Source organism: Rana temporaria, chromosome 3, assembly GCF_905171775.1.
Source record: "Rana temporaria chromosome 3, aRanTem1.1, whole genome shotgun sequence".
Lineage (NCBI taxonomy): Eukaryota > Metazoa > Chordata > Amphibia > Anura > Ranidae > Rana > Rana temporaria.
In genome coordinates, this window is record NC_053491.1 from 443,060,386 (window position 1) to 443,087,470 (window position 27,085).

General features: G+C 45.3%; 1 protein-coding gene and 1 non-coding gene across 2 annotated transcripts; both read left to right on the forward strand.

Moving 5' to 3' along the window:
- The first annotated feature begins 8,188 nt into the window (after window positions 1–8,188).
- On the forward strand, window positions 8,189–26,409 carry CALR (calreticulin). Its single transcript, XM_040346491.1, has 9 exons — window positions 8,189–8,358; window positions 15,479–15,580; window positions 17,130–17,333; window positions 19,185–19,279; window positions 20,019–20,228; window positions 21,140–21,253; window positions 22,616–22,759; window positions 22,838–22,930; window positions 25,081–26,409. Exons 1-9 carry the CDS (start codon window positions 8,265–8,267, stop codon window positions 25,288–25,290), a joined length of 1,266 nt encoding a protein of 421 aa, XP_040202425.1. The 5' UTR covers window positions 8,189–8,264; the 3' UTR covers window positions 25,291–26,409.
- Window positions 18,196–18,324, forward strand: LOC120934137. The gene has a single exon (XR_005748287.1). It is a non-coding gene; the product is annotated as a small nucleolar RNA SNORA71 (small nucleolar RNA).
- Window positions 26,410–27,085: the final 676 nt, after the last annotated feature.

Here is a 27,085-nt window from a genome sequence, read left to right on the forward strand (position 1 = left end):
CGTCATTGTCGCGGCGACACCGCGGACACGCCCCGCGTATTGTTTACGCGCGGACTTCTGTACGATGGTGTGTACAACCATCGTACAGAAGCCCTCTGGCAGACATGTATGGTGAAAACGGTCCGACGGACCGCTTTCACCATACATGTTTGGTCGTGAGTACCCGGCCTAAGAATCAGGCGCATAGATACGACGGCCCGGACTCAGAGTTACAACGGCGTATCTGGAGATACGCCGGCATAACTCGTACGAGAATCCGGGCCTATAACATTTGTGCAAACCAATCAATATACGTTAATTGGGATTTTTTTAACCAAAAATATGTAGCAGAATACATATTGGCCTAAATTTATGAAGAAATTTTTTTTTTTTTCAATTGTTCTTTATTTATTGGATGTGTTTTATAGCAGAAAGTAAAAAATATTGTTTTTTCAACAAAAAAAAATGGGATTTTTTAACCAAAAATATGTAGCAGAATACCTATTGGCCTAAATTTATGAAGACATTTTTTTTCAATTGTTTTTTTATTTATTGAATGTGATTTATAGCAGAAAGTAAAAAATATTGTTTTTTTTTTTTTTCAAAATTGACAGTCTTTTTTTTTTATAGTGCACAAAATAAAAAACCCAGAGGTGATCAAATACCACCAAAAAAATAACTTAATTGTGGGAAAAGGTATCTATTTAATTTGGGTGCAGCGTAGCATTACCGCGCAATTGTCAGTTAAAGTAACGCAGTTGGGAATTAGGGATACGGTGTTGTTGATCCTATTCTTTCCAGTTGACAGCTGATTATTTGTGTGTTTGTTGCACAATGGGAGAGGGGGGAGGGATAGGAAGGGGGGGGGGTGTTTACAGTTAGTATGATATATATATATATATCTATAGATATATTTATCTATAGATATATATCTATATATATATCTATAGATATATGGGGCAGATCCACGTAGCGCGGCGCATTCTTCCGTCCGGCGTAGCGTATCTCTGATACACTACGCCGCCGTAACTTACAGCGTATCTTTGGTATCCTAAAAGAATTTGCGTCGTAAGTTACGGCGGCGTAGCGTAAATCTCCAGGCATAAGGGCGCGCAATTCAAATGTATGTGATGGGGTGTTTTATGTTAATACGTCGTGACCCGACGTAAATGAAATTTTTTTTTAACGGCGCATGTGCCAGCCGTGGGGGTATCCCAGTGCGCATGCTCGAAATTTAACCGGAACAAGCCAATGCTTACGACGTTGACGTCATTCTGCGCAAAGCCCTATTCGCGAACGACTTACGCAAACGACGTAAAATTTTCAAAACTCGACGCGGGAACGACGTCCATACTTAACATAGGATACGCCTCATATAGCAGGGGTAACTATACGCCAAAAAAAGCCTTACGGAAACTACGTAAAAAAAAAATGCGCCGGCCGGACATACGTTCGTGGATCGCCGTATCTAGCTAATTTGCATACTCGACGCGGAATTCGACGGAAACGGCACCTAGCGGCCAGCGTAAATATGCACCTACGATCCGACGGCGTACTAAGACGTACGCCAGTCGGATCAAGCCCAGATTCAGTCAAAGATACGACGGGGCATTTTAAAAATTACGTGGCGTATCCATAGATACGCCGGCGTAATTCGTTTGTGGATCTGGCCCATATATATATATATAGTTCTGGTCTATTGGATCTGTCTGAGCCTGGGTATGCCCAATAGGCTCTGTGCTGTATTGTATTCTAATCTTTAAAAGTAAATAAAAATTATTAAAAAAAAAAAAAAAAAAATAGCGCAGTGCTGTATCGCAAAAAAATGCTGGGCCTTAAAGGGCAGTAAATCTTCCTAAGGTCAAGTGGTTAAATGGAATATTCTAAAAATAATATGTGTACAGGGACAGGTTAGTTGGCACTTCTCTTGTACTCTGACCCTGGAGCAATCTCGGATGTGTACATTGTTATCTGATACTTCTGAGTGTCTCTACAAGCTCAGATGAAACTCCATATGTGCACATAGTATTTCCTTCATTTTGCAAATAGCTGCTCTTGACTAGTGACACCTAATTCATGTACAATGGGCATACGCCGTACTGTAATACAGATAATTACAATTCATACACGGAAGCAGTAGAACAGAGAAATAAACCTTGGCACGCCTTAAAATACTCTGAGAAATCCATCTAGGTTGTGTGAATTTTTATTCTGTAGTACAAGTGGACTGACGAAATGTGAATTTACAATTTATTCAGACACTTCTACCTACAAGCTGGTTCAGGCAATCCTGATCGATCTTTGAAGCTCATATGACAATTCAAACAGAATCTCTGATACATCTGGAACATTGTGGGCAGAATGGCCTACTCCAGGGGAACACATGGAAATGCCCAGGGACCAGTTCTACAGGGAGACTGGTGGAGATGCCATGGGACCCATTTTCCTTGGTGGGGGGTCATGAAGATGCCCTGAACACCATATGACATGGAGTCATACGCTAAAGAGATTCTACGGATGCCTTGGACCCCATGCTCCAAGGGGGCTCATAAAGATGCCCTGGGCCCCATACGCCAAGGGGGCTTATGAAGATTCCCTGGGTTCCATTCTTAAGGAGGCATGTGGAGATGGCCTGAGCTCCATATTCCAGGGGGGCTCATGAAGATGTTCTGAAACCCATAGGGTTTCATGAAGATGGCCTGGGTGGCTGGATCCCATACTTCAGGGAGCCCATAGAGATGCCCTGGGCCCCATACTGCAAGGAGGCTAAAGAAGATGTCCTGGGTTCTATACTTAAGGGGGCTTGTGGAGATGGCCTGAGCCCCATACTCTAGGGGGACTCATGAAGATGTTCTGAGCCCTATATTCCAAGGAGGCTTATGAAGATGATCTGGGCTCCATACTCCAAGGGGGTTCATGAAGATGCCCTGGGCCCCATAATCCAAAGTGACCTATGGAGATCCCCTGAGCCCCATACTCCTGGGCAGGGCAGGACTTAGGTTGGTGGGGGCCCCTGGGCTGAATAATCGAAGGGGCCCCCTGGAGCAGAGAAGCGGGGGGGTGGGTTGTTGCCGCCGACCGATCATAGTTGTTGAGGGGGGGTGAGGGGCTGGATCTTCCGACCGACCTATCGAAGTTAAGGGGGGGGCAGTGCGCCTAACGATCATACTTGTTGAGTGGGTGGTGCAGCCGCTGGACGGACTACTTACCTCTTCCCAGGGCAGCCTTCAGTAATTCAGTAATCAGCTGCAGCTACAGTGAAGGGGCCCTCCGGAGCATCAAAGTTGTTGGGGGGGGCTGCCGAGAATTACATCCAACCGCCAAAGTTGTTGAGTGGGGGGTTTGCCGTAATTGCCGCGAAATTGCGGGAGGGGGTTGACGCGATTGCCGCGAATTGGGGGTTGCCGCGATTGGGCCCGGGGTTCGAGCCCAGTCAAGCCCAATGGTAAGTCCTGTCCTGCTCCTGGGGGTCTGATGAAGATGCATTGAGTCCTATACTCAAATGTGGTTCATGAAGATGCTCTGAGCCCCATACTCCAATGGGGTTCATGAAGGTGCCCTTGGGCCCCATAATCGAAAGTGGCTTATAGAGATCCCCTGAGCCCCATACTCCTGGGGGTCTGATGAAGATGCATTGAGTCCTATACTCAAATGTGGTTCATGAAGATGCTCTGAGCCCCATACTCCAATGGGGTTCATGAAGGTGCCCTTGGGCCCTATAATCCAAAGTGGCTTATAGAGATCCCCTGAGCCCCATACTCCTGGGGGTCTGATGAAGATGCATTGAGCCCTATACTCAAAGGTGGTTCATGAAGATGCTCTGAGCCCCATACTTCACAGGGGTTCATGAAGGTGCCCTGGGCCCCATAATCCAAAGTGGCTCATGGAGATCTCCTGAGCTCCATACTCCTGGGGGTCTGATGAAGATGCATTGAGCCCTATACTCAAAGGTGGTTGATGGAGATCCCCTGAGCCCCATACTCCAAGGGGGTTCATGAAGGTGCCATGGGCCCCATAATCCAAAAAGGCTCATAGAGATCCCCTGAGTCCTGTACTCTTGGGGGTCTGATGAAGATGCATTGAGCCCTATATTTAAAGGTAGTTCATGGAGATCCCCTGAGCCCCATACTCCTGTGGGTCTGATGAAGATGCATTAAGCCCCATACTCAAAGGTGGTTCATGAAAATACTCTGAGCCCCATACTCCAAGGTGGTTCATGAAGATGCTCTGAGCCCCATACTCCAAGGTGGTTCATGAAGATGCCCTGAGTTCCATACTCCATATAAATACTGAAAAAGTTATATATTTAGGGTTTGCTCACACCCGTGCGCATGCACCACACTGGTGCGATTTGTTGTGTGTCTGCTGTAGAAATAAAATTATTCTCTATGGAGCATGTTCACATTACGGCAGCATGTTGCAGTGCGATTGTTGAAAAGGTGCATAGCATAGGCTTCTTATGGGGCTACACATTGTGCTTTTGACCCTATAGATTTCAATAGGAGCACATGAAATACACATTTACAGTATATAGCTTTGTGCCTAACACTCTCTTCTTCCTAGCAACAATATCATAGCAGGTATTGGTAGAGATTGGCCGAAACAAAGACGCACAGAGGATGAAAAAGGCATACAAATGTGCTACAAGAACAAACTGAAAGACACATAATGATCATAGCTCCCAACTGTCCCTGATTTGGAACAAAGTCCCTCTTTCTTCCTCATTTGTCCCTCATTTTGGTCTGATTTCTATAGTTGTAAATGAAATGTACTTTTTATCTATGGAAAAGTGTTTCCCAGTGCTAAGCCATTTATCCAATTTCTAAATTGCTGCATTTGTAAATTTCAAATACCAGTATAAAGGAATAGTAGTGGTAAAAAAAGCACTTGTGGGTTTAACTAATATATATGTATATCATTTTTTGGTATAATTCTCCTTTTAAGGGGGCGTGAAATCTTTCTTGATCTACCTGACCTTGGCTTGGTATCAAGAGATCCCCAAATTTTCCACTTCTTATTAAGTGATCGAACAGTACTGACTGGTATATTTAAGGCTTTGGATATCTTTTTATATCCTTTTCCATCTTTGTAAAGTTTCATTACCTTGTTACGCAGGTCTTTTGACTGTTCTTTTATACCTCCTTATGACTCAGTGTCTAGCCTGCTTAGTGCATCCATGTAAAAGCAAACAAACACAATCACTATTTAAACACAGACACTGAGGCCCAGATTCACAAACGAGACACGACGGCGTATCTCCAGATACGCCGTCGTATCTCTGAGTCTGGGCGGTCGTATCTATGCGCCTGATTCTTAGAATCAGTTACGCATAGATTTCTATTAGATCCGACCGGCGTAAGTCTCTTACGCCGTCGGATCGTAACTGCATATTTACGCTGGCCGTTAGGGGCGTGTATGCTGATTTACGCGTCAAAATATGTAAATCAGCTAGATACGCAAATTCATGAACGTACGCCCGACCGACGCTGTACAGATACGCTGTTTACGTTAGGCTTTTCCCGGCGTAAAGTTACCCCTGCTATATGAGGCGTACATGCGGCGTACCAATGTTAAGTATGGCCATCGTTCACGCGTCGAATTTTGAATATTTTACGTCGTTTGCGTAAGTCGTCCGTCAATGGGGCTGGACGTCATTTACGTTCACGTCGAAACCAATACGTCCTTGCGGCGTACTTTGGAGAAATGCACACTGGGAAATTCCACGAACGGCGCATGCGCCGTTCTTGAAAAACGCCAATCACGTCGGGTCACAGAACATTTACATAAAACACGCCCCCCTGTTCCAAATTTGAATTAGGCGGGCTTACGCCAGCCGATTTACGCTACGCCACCGCAACTTACGGAGCAAGTGCTTTGAGAATACTGCACTTGGCTGTCTAAGTTGCGGAGGCGTAACGTAAATCGGATACGTTACGCCCGCACAAAGATACGCCGCTGTATGAGAATCTGGCCCTAAAACTATTGCTTATTGCGATTTTTTTTTTTTTTTTTAACCAAAAATATGTAGAAGAATATGTATCTGCCTAAACTGAGGACAAATATTGTTTTTTTTTATATATTTTGGGGGGATATTTATTATAGCAAAAGTAAAAAATATTGCTTTTTTCCCAAAATTGGTACTCTTTTTTTTGTTTATAGCGCAAAAAATAAAAACCGCAGAGGTGATCAAATACCACTAAAAGAAAGCTCTATTTGTGGGGAAAAAAGGACGTCAATTTTGTTTGGGAGCCACATCGCACGGCCGCGCAATTGTCAGTGCCGCAAAAAGTGCTCTGGTCTTTGGGCAGTCAAATGGTCCAGGGCTGAAGTGGTAATGTTTGAGAACTCACTCCTGTGATGGTGGAGGTGAGCAGTAAAAACTAGGCCTCACTTAGCAACGTCCTGGGGGTATTCCAGTCAGGCTTCATGAGGTACGTAAAAGGCCTACGCCTTTGGTAAGAGCTTTATTCAACTTTATTCAGCGGCCCAGTTTGTTTTTATCTACAGACGCTCCTTATCTGCACAGGTGGTGTTTTGGTAATGGTAGGCCATAGACGGCGCAAATTTCTTTCCTGCAACCACGACTCCCCTTTGAACACAGACAGTGCTGACAGGGGAATCCCTCCCGCCGAGACACGTATTCTCCTGGCAGGGCAGCAGGGAAAGCCACCCCCACCGGGAGAAGACAGCGATTATTGCTAGCAATTATAGCAGCCGCTAGCGATAATCGCAAGTAAATCCGGCAGGCTGGTTGTACCCAATTTTATCGACCAATCAACTTGGTACATTTTCAATTCCTGCTGAACCGGCTGAGATTTGAACCGTCTATGGACGGCCTAATCCTTTAAGGCAGAGGTCTCTAAACTGCGGCCCCAGGGCCAGATGTGGCCCTTTGCTAGCCTATATTTGGCCCTTGGGGCACAATTCCTCCCACTAACATGAGGCACTATTCCTCCCATTGACACCAACAATGGGGCACTATATTATCCACTGATACCAATGATGGGATAATATTCCTCCTACTAATAGGGGGAATACTCCTCTTCCTATTGACCACCAACCCTGAGGCCATATATGTTCTCACTGATGCCAGGCCCGTGACTTTTTCTTCCCTTGCTGGCCCCAATCCGGCCCTCCTAAAGTCTGAAGGGCAATAAAGTGGTCCTTTGTTTGTAAAGTTTGGAGACCCCTGCTTTAAGGGCCTGTTCACACTGCCCACACACTAAACCACAGTGACGTGTGGCGGGATGCACGCTTTACTTCATCACACATATTATTATTATTATACAGGATTTATATAGCGCCAACAGTTCACGCAGCGCATATCTTTTTTTTCCGCAACTTTATTTGAAGTGCACAAAGTGACACTTCATTCATGTCCCCGCACAGCAGCTTGGTAACATGTGGCGCCATCCAGTGTGATGCGATAAAGCGCAGCGTGTCTGCATTTTATCGCACTGTAGCTGGGCTCCAGGCTGTGAACAAAGTGCATAGAAAACAATGCTTTTCTATGTCCCGTAGAGGTGTGGAAAAACACCAACAGGCGGCCCTCCAACTGTTGCGGTACTACAAGTCCCATGAGTCATTGCATGGCTGAGTTACAAGCATGACTCCCACAGGAGGAGGCACGATGGGACTTGTAGTTCCACAACAGCTGGAGTGACACCTATTTGACACCCAATGTAATGTAAAATGATGTGCATATTTATTTTCAGTCATGATGTGTTATCTTTGTGAATTGAGCCTCATGTGAGGGGACTCCCATAGACCACTTTTATTTCTCACGTCACAACTTCTAGGTTTCTCATTGCTCTGACTAAACTGACACTGCTGTATGTGGCCGCCATTTGAGAACACACTGAGGGAACTCCCCTCCATGCAGCTCTCCAATGGCTACCAATATACATCTATAGCTATGGCTACACAGGCCACACCCACAGCCGGAAGAGATCACGTGCCTCAGCTCCGACTCGCCCCGCATCACGTGACCTATCCGCAGGCCTCGCCTCGTAGCCAACCGCTTGACGACTAGTAGGAGGCCCCTGCGTGGTGTTCCCTCATTGGCCGAGGCCTTGCCCAATCACGGACAGCCATCTGTGTGCCCTGACTGACAGAACCCGGCTTCCAATGGCGAGCGGACACCGGTGTAGGGGCGGCCAATGGGAGCGGATTTGGGAGGAGGGTGTGGGGAGGGCATATAAGAGCGGCGGTCGACCGGCGCTGAGTGCTCAGTGGATCTCAGTCGCTGCTGTTCAACGGTGTCTCCAGGGAGCGCTTCTTCAGTCATGGCCCGCATCGCTCTCTTCGTCCTACCGCTGTTGGCGGCTCTGTGCCTCGCTGAACCCTCCGTCTACCTCCAAGAGGAATTCGGGGATGGAGGTATGTGAAGGGGTTGTGCGCCCTACAATGGGGGGGGTGTCACTGGGGACAGGCTAGACGATTACATCCCTGATAGAGGTAATCTATTGCTTTGGCCTTACCAACGGGCTCCCTGTCTATTAATGGGGTAGCTGGGCGTGTAATCTGAAAATCCGCACTACAAGTCCCAGCAGACCTGTCATTCCTGTGCATGCTGGGACTTGTAGTACTTGATCCCTGCTGGGGGGTGATCTGAAAATCTGGGGGGGTTTTGTAGTTGTAGATGAACTACTAGTCCCAGGAAGTCTGCCATTGCTGTGCATGCTGTAGTGCAATGGCATGATCTGTCTACTGAGCTGGCTGTGTAAATGAGAATCTATTGTGGGGTGGGCACTGTAAGTCCCAGAAACCCTGCCTTCTCAGTGCATGCTGGGACTTGTAGTGTAGCTCTGAGATTGTCATTAAGAGGCGATCAAATGATCGGGTGCCTGGGAACTATAAATCCCAGAATTCCCGCCCTCAGTGCATGCTGGGACTTGTAGTGTAGCTCTTAGATTGCCATTAAGAGGCAACCAAATGATCGGGTGCCTTGGAACTATAAATCCCAGAATTCCTGCCCTCAGTGCATGCTGGGACTTGTAGTGTAGCTCTGAGATTGCCATTAAGAGGCGATCAAATGATTGGGTGCCTGGGAACTATAAATCCCAGAATTCCTGCCCTCGGTGCATGCTGGGACTTGTAGTGCAGGCGCATGATCTGTATACAAAGTGATGGCTGGGTGTGTAATCTGAAAAATCTGCTGAGCTTGTAGCTCTACCTCTCCCAGCAAGCCTGTGCATGCTGAGACTTGTAGTACAGGTACATGATCTCGGCTGGGGTGTAATCTGATCGTCTGTCCTGAGTTATGTAGTTGCAGAAACTGCAAGTCCTGGAATGCCTGCGTGCTGGGGTTTGTAGTGCAGCTGCATGATCTCTGGCTTCTGGTGTGATAGCTGGGTGTGTAATCAGGAAATCTGTTGTAGGGGAACTACGATTACCAGAAAGACTGCCACTTCTGTGCATGCTGGGACTTGTTGTACAGCTATGTGACCCCCCCCCCCCCCTGCCCAATATAAGTAATTTGAATATCTTTCCTGAGCTATGTAGCCTCATACGAGTTACAAGTTCCAGCATGCATGCTGAGATTTATAGTGCAGTTCCATGATCCCGGTCTACTTAAATGATGGCTCATGCCCAGCTATCTAAGTAGACTGGGGTCATGGACCCGCACTACAAATATCAGCATGCACAGCAGGCATTCTGAGACTTGTAACTCGTATGTGGCTACATAGCTCAGGAAAGATATTCAAATTACTTCAAGCTGAAAAATCAGTTCCAGAGGCACTAGAAGTCCCAGCATGCCTGGCATATCTGTGCTTGCTAGGACTTGTAGGGCAGCTGCATGGTGATCCTTTATGGCCAATTATATATTAAATAGACCTAGTAAACCTGGTGGGGGTCATGCTGGGACATGTAGTTCTATGGACCCAGGAAAGTGCTGTTTTCGCATGTATACATCCCAAGGGACACAGACATGGGGCCATGGAAAACGAGAAGCCCCAGCATTAAGCCTATGACTGTATTGCCACCACAATGTCCACTTCGGAGCAAAATCCAAGCATCTGTGGGGGGGGGGGGGGGGGTCTACAATTCTGTTCTTTGATCTGACATTGTGCTGTTAGAACAGCTGTGGGGTTTTGTAGCTCATGCTGAAACTTGTAGTCCCAGTCTGAAGATCTGACATGGCCGCCGCGTCCCTGTTTGCACACTTTTCCTGTAATGACAGGATGTGCCACAAGTGTAACCTGACATTGCCTGTCTCCCAGGACCTGGAGGTGGTAATTACAGCCTTGTGTTCAGTCATTAGTCGGCTTTATTCAGCATTATTATAATCCTCATTGTGATCTTCCATTGGGAGGCGTCTGTGTTCTGGAGTCATTGCAGAGGTTTCATGGAGGCCTTGGGTCATTGGGGTCCTGTTTGGGGGGTTCTTGGGTCATTTGTGATGCTGTGGGGGGGTGGTTGGGATTTGTCTGTGGGGGCTGGTTGGGGGGGGGGCGGCAGGGGGTTCAGAGGTCCACAAGTTGTTTTTTTTTGGGGGGGGGGGGGGGAGTGTCGGTCATTGGGACATGTCAATGGTGGGTCTCAGGCGCTCTGATTTGGGCAATTATCTGAACAGTCGATCTTTCTATAGGGCAGTGATGGTGAACCTTGGCACCCCAGATGTTTTGAAACTACATTTCAACTTTAGCTCAAGTAAACTAGCAGGCAGAGACAATAACTAATCCTTTTTTTTTTTTTTTTTAATGGCGATCCTTACCTTAGTACCGCAGCAGTTTCTCCCCTGTCAATCACTGTCAAAAAACAGCATACTGTTGGTCTCATAAGTCGGCTCCATGTATTGTTAGAATTTTTTTTTAGGGTGAACCCCCGCTTTAACTACACTGCCGAGTGCGTGAGCATTGTGGGAAATGTAGTTACTAAACATCTGGGGTGCCAAGGTTCGCAGTCACTGCTATAAGGGGATCTTTAGTTACAATGTTATGGTGGCCAATCATGGCTCGAATTTTCGATCCGGTCGAAGTTCTTACCTGAGTCAGCCCAGTTCTTGCCAGTTATGTTGCAGGCGTGTCTCAGCTGCCTGGGACGCCCTTTTATTGGCTTCCGCTGCTGCCAGCCAATCAAGAGAAAGGGGGCGTGGCTGGGTCTTGGCTCTGTCTGAATACCTGGCTCAGGTGCCCCATAGCAAGCTGCGTGCAGTTGGGGCACTCAACAGGAGGGAGGGGCCAGGAAAGCCGAAGAAGGGACCTGAGAACAGGACCTGGGCTGCTCTGTGCAAAACCACTACAGATCAGGTTTTTTATTTAATTTACAATAAATTTAAGTATCCGTTCACTAAATGCATCGATGATATTGCGCTACTTCAGCACAATTTCAAAGCCGCTGTTCAGTGCGATATAATGTGCGACTTGCCAACAGCTGTGCAAGTCGCACATGAAATGGCGCAGCAACTTTTTTCATATCGGTGCAATTCGGAGTCGCACCATTTTGGATGGTTCCATCGGCACAAACTGGGTGCAAATTGTGAAGTTTTACAAAATCGCATGACAAGTCGCACCGGCAGATGACCAGGAGAAAAAAAATTGCTGCCCTTAGACGCGTTCACACTGGTGCGACTTTAAAATCGCGCTACTGCAGTGCGATTTCACATCCTTCCCATCAGTGATTTGCACTGCTGATTTAATTGTGGCTTCAAATGGAGGTCGCAATGAAATGGGCAAACTATAGGGCAGGAACTTTTTTCAAAGTCGCTGCACTATGAGTCACTGGGGTACGACTTGTCATGCGATTTGGAACTGTTAAATTGCATCGTTGTGAACAGGGGCTTAACATTGGTGCCGCTTGGTGCTTTGTCCAGCCTCAGCGGCTGTCAACCTCTCCTAGATTTATACCGGGCTGGATAGTACACCTGTGACTTCCACCTGCACCGGGTCCGGGGCGGTGCTGGTTGCCCCCTGGGTCTTGTGGGTCCGGGGCGGTGCTGGTTGCCCCCTGGGTCTTGTGGGTCCGGGGCGGTGCTGGTTGCCCCCTGGGTCTTGTTGGTCCGGGGGGGGGGGGCTGGTTGCCCCCTGGGTTTTGTGGGCCTGGGGGGGGCTGGTTGCCCCCTGTGTATGGGGCCCTAGATATGTGTATACGGATGTCTGGGAATGACGTTTCAGTGTGTTCCCTGAGAGTACTACTACATATTCCAGGGATCGTAGTGTTCTGAATACATGGGTGTCCATTTTCCAGCCCTGCCTATGGTTGCCCAGGTAACATATAGGTTCTGGAAACGTCCATCTTGCACCATACCTGTGCATTTATCTATACAGGATAAATATGTACATGAAATCTTCACGTATTGCTAATTGAAGGGTTTCTACAATTGGCATATCTCTCTATAGAAACCGGATGGGCACGCTCAGTTGATTCTGAATTGTCTCGGGTGACGCTCTCTTCCTGACTGATTTGCATATCTCTTCTTGTGTAATGGTTTTGCTACATCTGGGCAGGTTTCAGACCCAATCCATTTTTATGGAAGCTGATTGGACACCTTTGTCGTATGAACATCGGCTCAGAATCTGTATGAGCCGTATCCGTTTATGCCAAGTGTAAGGGATGGAAATCTGATGGAGACGGTGTAAGTCCAGGGCTGTCTGCCGTCCCCCCAACCCAGCAGACTAACTGGCCCGGCGGCTGCTGTTAATGAAGCCATTCCTCCTATTTGTCCCCGAGGAGTCCTTTTTTTTTTTTTTTCTTCCTGGTCATCATGCAGCTGTATGAATCTTCTGGAAACAGGAGGAGGAGGGTGCTCATTGCCTGAATTCCCCCACCCTCTCTGCTTTTTATAGTGAAAGAGAAAGCACAGCCCAAGTATCTTTATGAGAATTCTCCCTTCCTGTATGTGTAACGAGTAAACAGACAGCAGGTCAGACCTCGGCTTCAGCACTGCAATCTCCTTTGCTGTATGCACGCTTAATGAATGCGTTTAGACGCTTCCAATGGCCTTGAGTATTAAAGATTTCATTAAGGTCCTTTGTAGGAAGATTCACCCCCCAAATACAGGGGGGGGCGACTGAGGGGAGAATTTGCAGCATGTTTCTGGCATTTTGTATGTAGTTGGAAGCTTTGCTCCAAATCCATGATAATGTTACTCATGCAGCAAATTCAGGTAGTTATTTGCAACATTTTTCTATGTAGTGCTATTGCAAAAAATTTATAAAGCAATATCGCTATATTGATGGTAGTGGAGGTAAAAAATTACCCCTACATTTTGGAGTAAATTGTTGCATCAAAATCTGCAAAATTATTTCTTTACGTTCCTTTGGAAGTCATATTTAATACCTTTCCTTTCTCCTGATGTCGGCCTGTAACACTTAAGGCTAGGTTCACACTGCTGCGAATTCAAAATCGCAGCTGTGGTTTTGCCGCGATTTAAGAGACATCTGTGCAGGGTTCAATGTAAATCGCGGCCCGAAATTACAAAAAGTAGTGCAGGAACTACTTTTTAAAATCGGTGCAGCGCCGCAGATGCGGCGTCGCACCGATTAGGACGGTGCAAATGCCGCCGATTTGAGATGCGATTTGACATGTGAAATCGCATCTCGAATCGTACCCAGTGTGAACCTGGGCTCAAGCGGAGTTCCACCCAAAAGTGCAACTTCCGCTTTAAAGTGGAGGTTCACCCAAAAATTAATTTTTAACATTACTTTTAGCCGAGTTGTCCTAATGACAATTGGCTTTTTTTTTTTTTTAATCCCGTACATACCATATTTTCACCGCCGCTTCCGACCGTCGCCTACTGCGCGTCACGAGTTGCTGAAAGAAGCCGAACGTCGGTGCGCAGGCACCGTATAGAGCCGCACCGATGTTCGGCTTCTTTCGACAACTCGTGACGCGCTGTATGCGGCGGTCGGAAGCCTGTCAATCAATTAGGAATGCCCAGTCCCGCAGAAGACATACCCGGAAGCGGCGGTGAAAATACGGTATGTACGGGGATAAAATGAAAGAAAACAGCCGATTGTCATTATAACAACTCGGCTGAATGTAATTCCCATTAGGCCGTAGTTCCCATTAGGCCGTGATGTAGCAAGAATGAATGTGCACCGCAAACCAGGAAGTCAGTTAGAATAACGATTCAGGAGTGCTGGAGGTGAATAAAACGGCTCGATTTCAACAGGTATCAAACTAGTTATAATGCAAAACATTACTTTTTACTTTATCAGCTACTGTCAGACTTTAATTTTAAGAGGAAAATATTTTTGTCTTTACAACCCCTTTAAGCACTCCTCGCCCCCTTGCATGCCACATTAAAGGAAAATTGCTTGAGTTACCCCATCATGTCGATGGAGGAATCCCTCCATAGTGCTATTGTGTTCTTCCGGCAGGGAGCCCTCCCCGCCATCACACTACAATGATCACTGCTGGTGGCTATACCCGCCAGTGGTAATAATTACACAGGTAAAAAAACTCATCCTGGTTGAGTGTAACCAGCATTGTCCATAGATTGAAATGTGGTTGTTTCTGCTGAACAGGCTGATTTTCAATACCTGGCCTAAACCTTTGGTGCTAGCTACCCTCTGTTAAAGTGGAGTTCCACCCATAAATATAACATTACATCAGTAGTTTTAAAAAAATGTCATTAGTCCTTTACGGAAAAAATTTTTTTTTTTAGATGCCTTCAAAGTGTTGTTGCTAGGCAGAATAGTTAATCTTCCCACTTCCTGCACCTAGGTGCTTAAGCTTCCTAACCTACACCGCACAGACTCCTGGGAATGTAGTGGGTGTAACTTTCCAGGAGTCTGTGCATTCCCCAGTCTCAAAGAATCATGTGACTTGGACAGCACAGGTGCTGAAACCTGATCTGACACTGCTTGTGCAGCACTGAGCATGTGCGAGATTTGCAAGGCTGAAATCCAGGAAGTCATACAGTCTGGCTTCATGATGCCCACACTTAAGATGGCCCCAGTCAATTTCTATTTTATAAAGTGTCTAAATGCTGTAACAACCTAACAAAACAGACCTTAGTTTACAGACTAACTTTACTAGAATACATTAAGCTTGTGTATTACAGGGGTATTTATATTTAAAAAGTGAAATTGTGGCCGGAACTCCGCTTTAAATACAGAACCCTTACTCGGTTGAAGTAGATATGATGTGCTCACACCTTCCTCTGGCCCCCAGAGCCTGAGAACATTGGCCACATTGTGCTAAACAGTACAGCAGCAGTAGTCATGATTTTTTTTAACACCAGATCAGGTTTAGGTGAATAGACCATGACATTTATGTTCTTAATTTAAGGGAAAACTTCCTGAGATGCAACATGTGAAGTGTCTTTAATTGTCAGGTTACCCATCACTGTGCTTTATGTAAAAGCGTCATTAAGGTAATGATGGGTCAGTGTACTTCAGTCACTTCTGACACACAATGCTTTGATGGACAGCTGCTTGAGAAGGGTTTTGTTGCATGAGACCTTGTGTGATCCGGTTACAAGCACTCTGCAGAATTGCTTTGTTGTATCTGCTGTCGGTGTCTGATGTGCATTTTTTTTTTTCCTTTTCAGATGCCTGGAAAGAACGCTGGATACAGTCTAAGCACAGTTCAGACTATGGCGAGTTTAAGCTTAGTGCGGGCAAGTTTTACGGAGACGCAGAGAAAGACAAAGGTGAGTGACCTCTTAATTTCCTCATATTGGCAGGCTAGAGGGAACGCCAGGCATGTCAAGTCACTTGATTGGTTGTAAAACCTTACATTCACCCAGTGAAGTTATTGGCCTCAGGTGAATCAAATCCAAACTGAAGTTGTACTTATCTGCTTTCTTCTCCTCTACATCCATTCAAAGTCTGGAATTTAGAAATCTTGTCTGAGCTGTCAGAAAATGGTGGGTGTATTGCTGAAATTACTCTGCTGAACTCATTGAGAGCTGATTTGAGCAAAGGGACCCACCCTGCCTTTCACACAGAAACAGAGCTAAAGCTGCCAATGGCCACCTGTGTGCTCCCTCTTGTCACTTTTTTCTTCTTTCTGTCAGAAGTGATTCTTGCTAAGAGGAACAAAGCAGCAGACAAATTACTTGGAGTTCTGCCAATTTTTTTTTAAGTCGGCTACAAATAATGCAGCGGCTGACTTTTAATATATGGACACTTGCCTGTCCAGGGTGCACGTGATGTCCTCTCCCGAAGCCAATCTGTCCCTCTCTCAGGTGCTGCTGCCTCTATCTTCAGTTAGGCAATCGGAACCTTGCAGCTTCACTTCCCGGTTCCCTACTGCGCATGCGCGAGTTGTGCTCTGCAATTTGGTCCCTGCTGTCTTCTGGGACCTGTCTCCCAGAACACAGTGCCGGGGGGGAACGGATATGGCATAGATATCCACGGATACTGCAGCTATCTATGCCCAGAAGTGGGAGAAAATACCTGCATTATACAGGCATCTGCTCCCCCCCCCCCCTGAAAGGCGCCAAGTGACGCCGGGGGGGGGGGGGGATTCCAAAAAGCGGAGTTCCAATTGAGACAAGTACACACTATAGAAGGATATGCTTTGTTCATATTTCATGCCTGAGGTTCACAACCACTTCAATATTGGGGGGGTTGTCGGTTCAGATTTTCAGTAGTAGTTTCTGTGTTGCACAGATGGTTGGACTAGAGATGTCCTTGGAGTAATGCATGGCGAATGCTCAGCTGCAGCACCACATAGAGTGGAGAAAGAACAAAATACAAGTATCATGTGCACTAAAGTAGACGGTTGCAAGGCAATATGGAATATTCTATTAACTGGACTGATTGTGGTTTTCAACAGCCTTTTTAGCTTAGATTGGGAGACCTGCTAGTTTACACCTTTTGGGCAACATCTATACATTTTTAGTGTTTGAACAAATACAAATATCTCAATGGTAATCCCAGCCTTGGTAGTGAACTATTAGTCCCAGGGAGTGTAAGAGGACATTGGGACACACAATGAGATTAGTAGAGAAGCGGTTTGACCTTAAGACGTGTTAGGGGCGGGTTTCACTGCCAAAGCGAGGCAGTAATCATCTCCCACAATTGGTGGTGTCAACAGGAAGTATTGTTAGTTTCAAAATGGATGTGCATCTTATCGAACACAATATACAGGGATATGGGAAAGTTTTCTACCCAAACACACTACCATTGGTTCAACTGCATGGACTGTTCAACTTTACCAGCTATAACAAGCACCACTGTTGCTTTTTCTCTTAGGTCTCCAGACCAGCCAAGATGCCAAATTCTATGCCCACTCTACTGGATTCCCTGCTTTCTCCAGCAAAGACAAGACTCTTGTAGTTCAGTTCTCAGTGAAGCACGAGCAGAACATTGACTGTGGCGGTGGATACGTGAAGCTTTTCCCAAGCACTCTAGAGCAGACTGACATGCATGGAGAGTCCGAATACAACATCATGTTTGGTAAGTGAACTGACAGGGCGGGTGTGGAAACCACCAAGATTTTTTGAATGACTGACCTTGTTGCCTGAACTTTCTAGTTTTCTTTTTTTAGTCCAAAAGGAATTACCCTGCTTATGTCTGGCAGTTAAAGTCTTGTTTCCAAAGTGTGTGTGTATGCAGTCTGCTTCCCTAAGGCCCCTTTCACACGTGTGGACGGTTCAGATCTGCCTGTAATTTTTTTCAGGCGGATCTGAACGGGTGCTCCATGTACCTCTAATGGAGCGTTCCGACGGTGACGTCCGCTGACATACTGATCAGCTCCGATCCTCTCCGCTAAAGTGTAACAGATGCAAACGCTATTTTGCATCTGTCTGGCAGATCAGCTGAAAATGGACAGACGGTTCGTTTTCATCCCCCCCCCCCTCATAGTGGAGAGCGGAGATCTGACTGGTCAGTCTCTTGCAGTGTGCAGAGACTAGTCATACGCCAGCTCAATGGGGATCAACAGGGCAATCCCCGCTGAGCAAGCTGATGTCCAAAAACTGGTCCTCCCAGGACCCACACGTGTGAAAGGGGCTTAAGCCACCTGCTGGTAAAACTTTGTATTAAAAGCAATCATCTGTATGGAAATGGCATCAGACTGCACTACCATCTGCTTTACAACAGACCGAGAGACCTACCCAAAGCAAAACACCATAAACACATTGGTATGGAGTACAATGGCACCCTAACACTAAGGCAGTGCACCATAATGTAGAGTAATGTACTACCGCGAGTTGTTGTGCACTGTTGCAGAAAAATGGTGCGTGTCTTGTCGTTGGTCTGTTGTAGTTTAATTGAAGTGTATGGTAAAGTGGTAGTAAACTGCATAAAAAAAATTGGAACCTGCATCGAAAGTGATTGTGGTACTGTTTGTGTCCCAGTCATTGATACTGCAGGAATAGTAGCATGTGAAAGCATTTCCCGTGTTTGGGGTTTATTTGTAGCTTACAAACCCTGAGGCTTTCACACACTGAGCACATTGGGCAGTATGCATCGGTTCAGTAAAACTGCACCCTTTGTGTAATAATCGACCATAAAAGTAGTAAAATTAATCTCGGCTTTCAGGTTGATACTGTAACATATTTATCACTTTTATTTAAAATAAAAAAATGGGCCCGTACTAGCACGCTATGACACTTGCGTGATAACTAAGCCCTCCAGTGGCGCTCTGTCACTGCTGAAGGCGCTACCATCTTCGCCCGATCTTTCTGGGTTTACAGGCTTTAGTGATATGAATGACCTAGCCGGTGATGAAGTCACTCCTGCATGTGGAAGACTTTTTACGGCATGGCTCTGAAGGAATGGCACAGCTATGCCGTTCTTTCAGAGTGCATGTGCCAGTTGCTTGCTTATAGGTAAAAATCATACATGGAAGTTTACTCCCGCTTTAATATGCAACATGGCTTGCAGTCAAAGTGAATAAGTGTGGTTGTGGCAGATGAACTATAACTGCAGGGTATACAGGAATGCCTGTATCCTTTGGCATGGTATCCTTTATCTCCATTGAGGAGGCACAGATGCAAATTGCCCATGCCAGCATGGATCAGTATCTGGTGTAGTCAGACTTTTTAAGGGTAAATATGTATTTATTGCTTTTCAACGGATACAATACATATAACCACCATACAATACATATAACCACCAAATGTGTACAATACAGGAATGTACATAGCAATACATGTTTAAGAACACTGTACAGCATAAGCCCAACACGGGTCCAACAAATGTAGTCAGACTTTTTAAATACAGATTGGCTGCTACTTTGACTAGCCTAATCACTAAATGTCCTCGCTACTGCAGGCTTGTAATCCTATCTTCTGTATCTCTCAGGTCCTGACATTTGTGGGCCACCCACCAAGAAAGTTCATGTCATCTTCCACTACAAGGGAAAGAACTTGCAGATCAACAAAGATATCCGATGCAAAGTGAGTGAAGAATTTGGACTTTGTCAAATTGAACCTTTAAATCTTTAAAGGGGGTTAAATATCTGTCTTTTTACACCATGGCTATTAAAAAATGTTTTAGCCTGTACTTGCATTAGTTTGTTATATTCCTGAAGTCAAAATCCTTACAATAAATGCATTAAATTCAATTTTATGCAAAGAACTGTTCTGAATACTGGTGAAAGTTTAAGGCATATCTTGATGTTTTTTTCTGCCGTCAACTGAGGAATGGTGCTGTCAACAGGACAGAAGGGCACAGACAATATTCCTAATGCAGAGCCACTCAGCCCTGGCTTTAAAATGTGTGTAACGTTAATGGGTGTCGGCACTGCTGCTTGACTCAATTGCATACAGTGGGTCTCCCTGCTGTTAAATGCATGCCAGATGCAGCATGGACACCGAATCTCACACTCTACACTAATATATACACACACACACACATTATATATATATATATATATATATATATATATATATATATATATATATATATATATATATATATATATATATATATATATATATACACGGTGCTGTCAAGATGGTGGTGAAGCTTGGCTTTACATGCTGGAAGTGGCATAGGCCTGAATTTTAAATTCCAGGGACAGCCACTACTATAAACTCCTGCCTTTTAGCACATTGATGTGTCAGCAACTGAAGGGTGGATTTCGACTTATTGATATTGTGCTAAAATCTGAATCTGTACTATTTCCTTCCTCAGGACGATGTTTACAGTCATCTCTACACTTTGATTGTACGCCCCGATAACACTTATGAGGTGAAAATTGATAACAGCAAGGTTGAATCTGGCAACCTGGAGGACGACTGGGACTTCCTTCCTGCCAAGAAAATCAAGGACCCTGAGGCCAAGAAGCCTGATGACTGGGATGAGCGTCCCAAAATTGATGATCCTGAGGACAAGAAACCAGAGGTTGGTTTCTAATTTGAGCAACACCACACAGGATAATGGCTGTTGCTGGAAATTGTACAGTACAACAATGTTCTGAACAAAGCAGTAGAATCCACAACAACTTCTCTGCTGAAAGTAATAGATTATCCAGTGCCAGCTATTTACAAGTCTAAGCTGCTTTTATCGCTATTGTGACTGTTTGCAGCCTTTGGACTTCGAACGTGGAACCTTTCACTTCATTTTGGCATTTTATGGGTCCATGTTTGAAATGAGTATCCAGCTGCAATGCCACTTGGTGTTACCAGGGTCTGCCACTAGGAGGCTTTAGTTGGGATTCAAAGTGGACGAGGAGAGCTGGCTGGTCATGTGATCGCAGTCTTGGCTCGAGGTATTTACAGAATTTATAAATCCTTCAGAGGGACACGGCAATAGGAGGCAGTGCTGATGTATACAGGTTGGTGTTGAGAGGAGGACACAGGAGCAGATGACAGAGGCGCGTAAACTGACCACCGTGTCTGGTCTCGGCAGCCATGATGCACTGTGGTCAGTTTAGAGGGGTGGGGAGAAACTCAAGGTCAGCCAGTTTTTTTTTTTTAGGTGTTACAGGGGGCCAAATGACAGGACAAGCACTGTTGTATAACAAGCTTTAAAAAAGCAGGATCCATTTTTTGTTTGTTTTGGGGTTAACGAATGATTTGAATCGGCAGCTACAGTATGTGTAACTGCTGATTTTATTTATTTTAAAGGGGCAGGCTGAACTCCACTTTAAGACCTAAAGTTTCCTCTTTACTAGAAAATACTGTTGGTAGCTGAGTGTATTGCAGCTTGGACACAGTCTAATATATTGGCATTCTACGATAAGATGAATGTGTAGGAAGTACTAGCATTTTTTTATTCTGCCTCTAAAGTCATTATTTTTTAATTGTTTGCAGGACTGGGAAAAGCCAGAACATATCCCAGACCCAGATGCAGTGAAACCAGAAGATTGGGATGAGGAGATGGATGGAGAGTGGGAGCCACCAGTCATCACAAATCCAGAGTACAAGGTAAGCAATTTTATCCTGTCTTCACTGAGTTAGTTTACCAATTGTATTTAGTCTCAAAGCTAGAGCTTGGGGAAAATCCAAAGGGCTCCCCATCTAGTTTGGTATCAAGTGGCATGGTGGTCTTCCAAAACATGCAACCAGAAATTCTGTCACTGAAGCAATGGCACGTACGTGCTGGTGCTTCAGTGAGCGTTATGTCATCGTGGCGCCGGAGCCCGCGATAACCAGAAGTAACTCCAGGAGCGATGACGCTGATCGGCGCAGTCTCATTTGAGCACCCTGGTTGTTCACAAGGCAACTTACGAATTGATGTGTACGAACCAGCCTGTTGGGGATTTTCCCAAGTGATTCCCTCCACTGGCTATAGCTGGTAACACTGATTGTTGTCTGCCGACAGGGAAGGCTCCACACTAGCAAAATAAAATGGCGCTGTGGGATGTATACACCTCCATTACCTGTGGTAGAAAAAAAAAAATAGCATAACCTATGGCCTAGCTTAGACCTTTGCTTACTTAACCTGTGAGTAAGTTGTTTTTTTGCATACAGATAATCAGGCTGTTCACACTGGAGGTTTAGGAAGTTTTTTGTTTTTAGAACGTAAAAGCCATAGGAAATTCTCAGCTCAACCACTTTATCCTGTCTGTGCATAAAAAGAACAGGTGTTTGTTTGTAAATGCATGCATAAGCTGCAGAGCCACTTCACGGCACCTCAGTATTTGTGGTCTTTACTGTAAGTTTTGAGTCTCCATAGTAGGCACTATACTTGATACAGAGGGCAGGTGAGCCTGGATGGGAGCCCCTCTCAAAGGCACAGGGACACACTGGACACATAGCACAATGGCAACAAAGGTGTCCAGTGCATCCCTGGTTTTTAAGAACACCTATCTGGACGGTAAGCAGTTCAGTCTTCCAAATTTGGTACTGGGGTACGGTTAGGTAATTAATCGCCTTTCCCTTCTGAAATCCTTCCGATGAAGCATCCTTCCACTCGACTAATATCTCATCCAGAAGCAGCCTTTCTAAGTTGTTGTATAAGGTTGGAGATATATAGGCAATCTGGGAATGGCACAGTATACAGCTGATGGTTGCTTATGTATACAATTGGACATGAATGAAGGGTTTCTCCTGTAGTTGGCTGGTGTGGATGTGCATATTGTAGCACAGCTAAAGGACTGCTCAGGGTGTTAAAGCCATGGAAGTCTTTCCACCCATTTTTACTTTTGTCCATGCTTACAGAAATCAAATTATATTTCCCCCCATAGAAAGCTTTTACTGCTTATAAGCAGCGTAACCATTATAGATGCACTTATAGGATAGGTTGACTTGGTTTGTACTTGAGATAACAAGCAGCTTTTTTTACAGGGAGAGTGGAAACCACGCCAGGTTGACAACCCTGACTACAAAGGAAAGTGGGTGCACCCAGAGATCGACAACCCAGAATATATCCCAGATCCTACTCTGTACTCCTATGAAGACTTTGGAGCTTTGGGCCTTGATCTGTGGCAGGTAAATACATTCCCTAATGGCCTTATAACTTCTGAGTTTGAAACAATCAGAAATTTTAACAAGTTGATCTTTTCGCAGGTGAAATCTGGCACCATCTTTGACAACTTCTTGATTACAGACGATGAGAAGTTTGCAGAGGAACAGGCTGCTAATACATGGGGAGTCACAAAGGTATGTACAGGAGATCCAGAATGACATGTTGGTTGCCTTAATCACGGCAGGGACTGGAGCATATAATAATGGCCTGTAGTGATTTTAGTTGGTAAACTCACTGATTTATTTGCTGACTTGCATGCAGCCACTGATATTTATATTCAAGAGAACACACCATGACTGCTGTAACCTCCACCTAAAGGATTTTTTAAAAGGGAATCTGCCTTTTTGTATAACAGTATTGAGGGGGGTTACCCCTTCTAAACCTTAGTGGAGCAGTTCTGTCCACAATTCCTCAACTGACATTTGAGTAGAATCTGTGTGGTTGCCCTACAGGGTTGGGGAGTTTACCATTAAATAAGGGGGCAATATTGGTGGCTGCAGGATAGGAAATGTTAATGTAGAAATTGCCAAATTCCAAGAACTGCTTAACCAGTTCCTGACTGGCTCCCTCATGCGAATCCCCGTACCTGTACATCGACTCTAAGAGCCATAGCAGGCACACACCCGCTGCACGGCAGGGAACCCGATGCATGTGGGCACAAGAGCCAGTGTACGGACTGGGGGAGGAGACAGATCGCTGTTCCCAGTTAATAGTATTTGGGGAACAGCAACCTGTCTACTCCTCCAGTCAGTACACTGCCCCCACGGTTAAAAGCATTTCGCCCCTTGATCGCCCCCTAGTGTTAACCCCTTCCTGTGACTTTTACACTGTAATCGGTGCACTTCTATAGCACTGATCTCTTTATAAATGTCAAACAAAAATATGTAGAATACATATTTGCCTAAACTGATGCAAAAATTTGTGTTACATTTTTTTGGGAGATATTATAGTAAACTTCTTTTAAATTGTAGCTTTTTTTTGTTAGTGCAAAAAATAAAAACCAAATGCCACCAAAAGAGCTCTATTTGTGGGGTAAAAAGACGTCAATTTTGTTTGTACATCGTCGCACGATCGCAAAATTGTTAGTTAAATTGGTGCAGTATCACAAAAAGACCTGGTCATTAAGGGGGAAAATCCTTCCAGGGCTGAAGTGGTTAATGTTTCACCTGCAAAAATATCCCTGAAAGCATCTGGAGAGATGTACATTACTGCAAGCCAGGCAGATTATGTTGGGTTGGCTCACAGGATAGAGGTGATATTGATCACTAGCCATTGAGGAAGCAAAGGACACGGGAAGCAGAGTGTAAAGATGTCCTAAGTGCTAACCACGGACACAGCCGATTACAGATCGAAGTAAAGGGCCAATCACAGCAGCCCTTTACCATGTGATCAGCTGTGTCCAATCACCATGTAAACGTCATCTGCATTTACTATCCTCAGTGCCCTCACTGTGATGTAGAGGAAAGCCTATGATGGCACATATACACTGACAATTGGGGCACTTATCAGTGCAGCTGAAAAATTACTTATTTGCAAAATTTTCAAGGGACCAGCTGCAGCGCAGTGCAAACTGTTGACTGCTATATAAATCCTGTAGAATTGTGATCAAAAATCTGTAAATTATACAGTTCTCTAATGTTACACTTGGATGTCTGAAGATTGAGCAGTTCAACTGATGTTTTCAGACCGCTAAAGTGTTATTCTTAGTAGCTTTTCTTTCTCGTATATATGATCTGAAAGTGACAGTACTTCTGATCTATGGTGACAACTCAGGGAGCTTTGTAAATAGGGAGGAGCAGCGTTGTCAGCCGAGGATAGGATCTTGTTTGCCTGCTGCAGTTGCAATGCTTTGTGTCATCCTACCTGGCAATTGCAGATCTCACTTACCGCCTAAACGCAACCCATTCAGACAAATGGGGAAGCAATGCAAACACCCCCAAAACCATGTCAAAAATGGGGTTTAATCAGGCTTTGAGGGGTCATTGCCTCCACACTGCCTGTCAGTCACCTGAATGGCAATCAGAACTTTTCAAGAGTGGTCAATAAAGTGAACATTTAGACGCACAACTAATCTGACTGTCATTGGGGATTGAGAGGACAAACTGCTATGTGTGAAGTGTACACAGGTGCAGAAACCCCCAAATCTTCCTGTCATGGCCTATTGCATATGTTTTCTATTGGATCCCCCAATGACAGTCTCTGTAATTTGTGAGGGCTTACAGACACAACATAAAGCACACATTAAATTTACCCCCTTTTAAAATTTTCCTCTTTACCCATACAGGAAGGAGAGAAAAAGATGAAGGAACAGCAGGATGAGGAGGAGCGCAAGAAACAGGAGGAGGAAGAGAAAAAGAGGAAAGAGCAAGAGCCTTCTGAAGAGCCTGCTGAGGGGGATGATGACGAAGATGATGATGAGGATGACGACGAAGATAAAGAGAAGGAAGAAGAGGATGAGGAGGAAAGCGAAGCACCTCAAAAAGATGAGCTTTAAAGATGGCGTCTCTCTTGATCAGCGCTCTCCCCTTCCCTGGGCGTTCATGTCTTGGATAGGAGAGGGGAAATGGGATCGTTCTGTCTCTATGAGACTCAAAATTTATATATATTTTTTACAGTTTTTGTTTTAACCCTGTAATGGAAGATGATCTGTCAATCTTCCCTTATCCCTTTTACCCATATCCTCTCTCCTTATCCCCTCTTCAGTCTTGTCACCAAGTCTCCTGCCCTTTGGCCCTGGCTCCCATTGCAGTAAAAATCTGCGCCACCTCTGAAGTACGCTCCCCGGCCTTTCCCTGTGTGGAAGTGGCCAACCAGGATAATTTAAATTGTGACCCTGCGCCCCCCTCCTTCAAAACCACTTCTGATGACCTCCTCCCCCCATCCGAAGGGCTTGTGAGGTGCATTAGCCATTGTTGCAAAACACCTGGTCAAATATTGCCAAACCCAGTCACATTCAATCAGCCCCCATTCACATTGCAGTATCAAATTATGTCAGTGTTCTGTACAATTTGGTTGTAGTTTTTAGGGAACTAAAGCTTTAATTTAAAGCCACCTCTGATCTTGATGGCCATGAGGCTGCAGCCAGTGACAAACCTCTGGGTGGCCAGATTTTAGTGCAGTCTACCAACTGAGAACGTTTGGGTGTCAGTGAGTGGACAAAAATAACTAAGCTCATAAAATTGGCTTATTTCAGAGGTCGGTTTCAGCCTGCACTTGGCTGGCTCCCATTTAAAGACGTCTGCCCTCAAGTGGTAAAGGGGACCGGTGGGAACAGCGATTTGGCCCAGCTGAGACTCCTGTTTAGTCCCAGGAGCTTCCATTGCCTAAATCCAAGGGATGCCGGTTCGTGGGGCTGAATGTTGGCCCTCGGCTGTGATTAACAGCTATCCCGACCAGTTCTCTTTAAATGAACTTGCCAACACATGCCCCTCATTGTGCCCTGTGATGTGGTGAAGTGGGCCTTACTAGCCTTCAGTCCACCCTGCTTCAAGCTCTGATTCTAATTTATATTGATGCAGGGATCATCGCCAGAATGTATGTATGGGTTAAGTTTTGGAATGTACAGATGTCTGTAAAATTTCTAATTAAAGGAAAAACCTTTTGTGTCCAAAAACCTGTCGCTTTTATTGTCTTTGAATTGATATTGGCTGCAGCTTCACTGTAAGGCCTCATTCAGAGGGGGATGAGCATCTTTTAAATTTAGATAAAGTATCTCTGGATGCAGGAGCACCCTGTACTATCACCACACAAGGTGGACAATTGGCTGTGGTCAGTTTGTATGTGACCAGTTGCACCAGTTCTGAATGGACACTGTCTGCATCCAGGGCTGGTCAGACCCCAATCACAAAAAATCCCATGGATGAACAGTTTCATATAAACGGCAGGGGTACTGGCCTGTCATTTTATATAGGACAGGGGTCTCCAAACTTTTTTAAACAACTTATTGTCCTTTTAGACTTGAGGGTGGCTGGATTGTGGCCAGTGGAAGGTAGATAATGTCTAAGGCACAGTATCATTGAGCATAAACATTTCCTCAGCGTTGGTGGGAGGCAGTGCCGGCCCAAGACATTGTGCTGCCTGGGACCAAGAATGAAATGCTGCCACCCCCCCAGAAAAAAAATCACGCCAACCAAAAGGCCCACACATTCATTATTTTATATCATAACTAAAGGGGACCCGTCATTGCTCTATACATGTATAGGAGTATAAAGAGGACCTGTCATGGCTCTATACATGTATAGGAGTATAAAGAGGACCTGTCATGGCTCTATACATGTATATAGAGGACC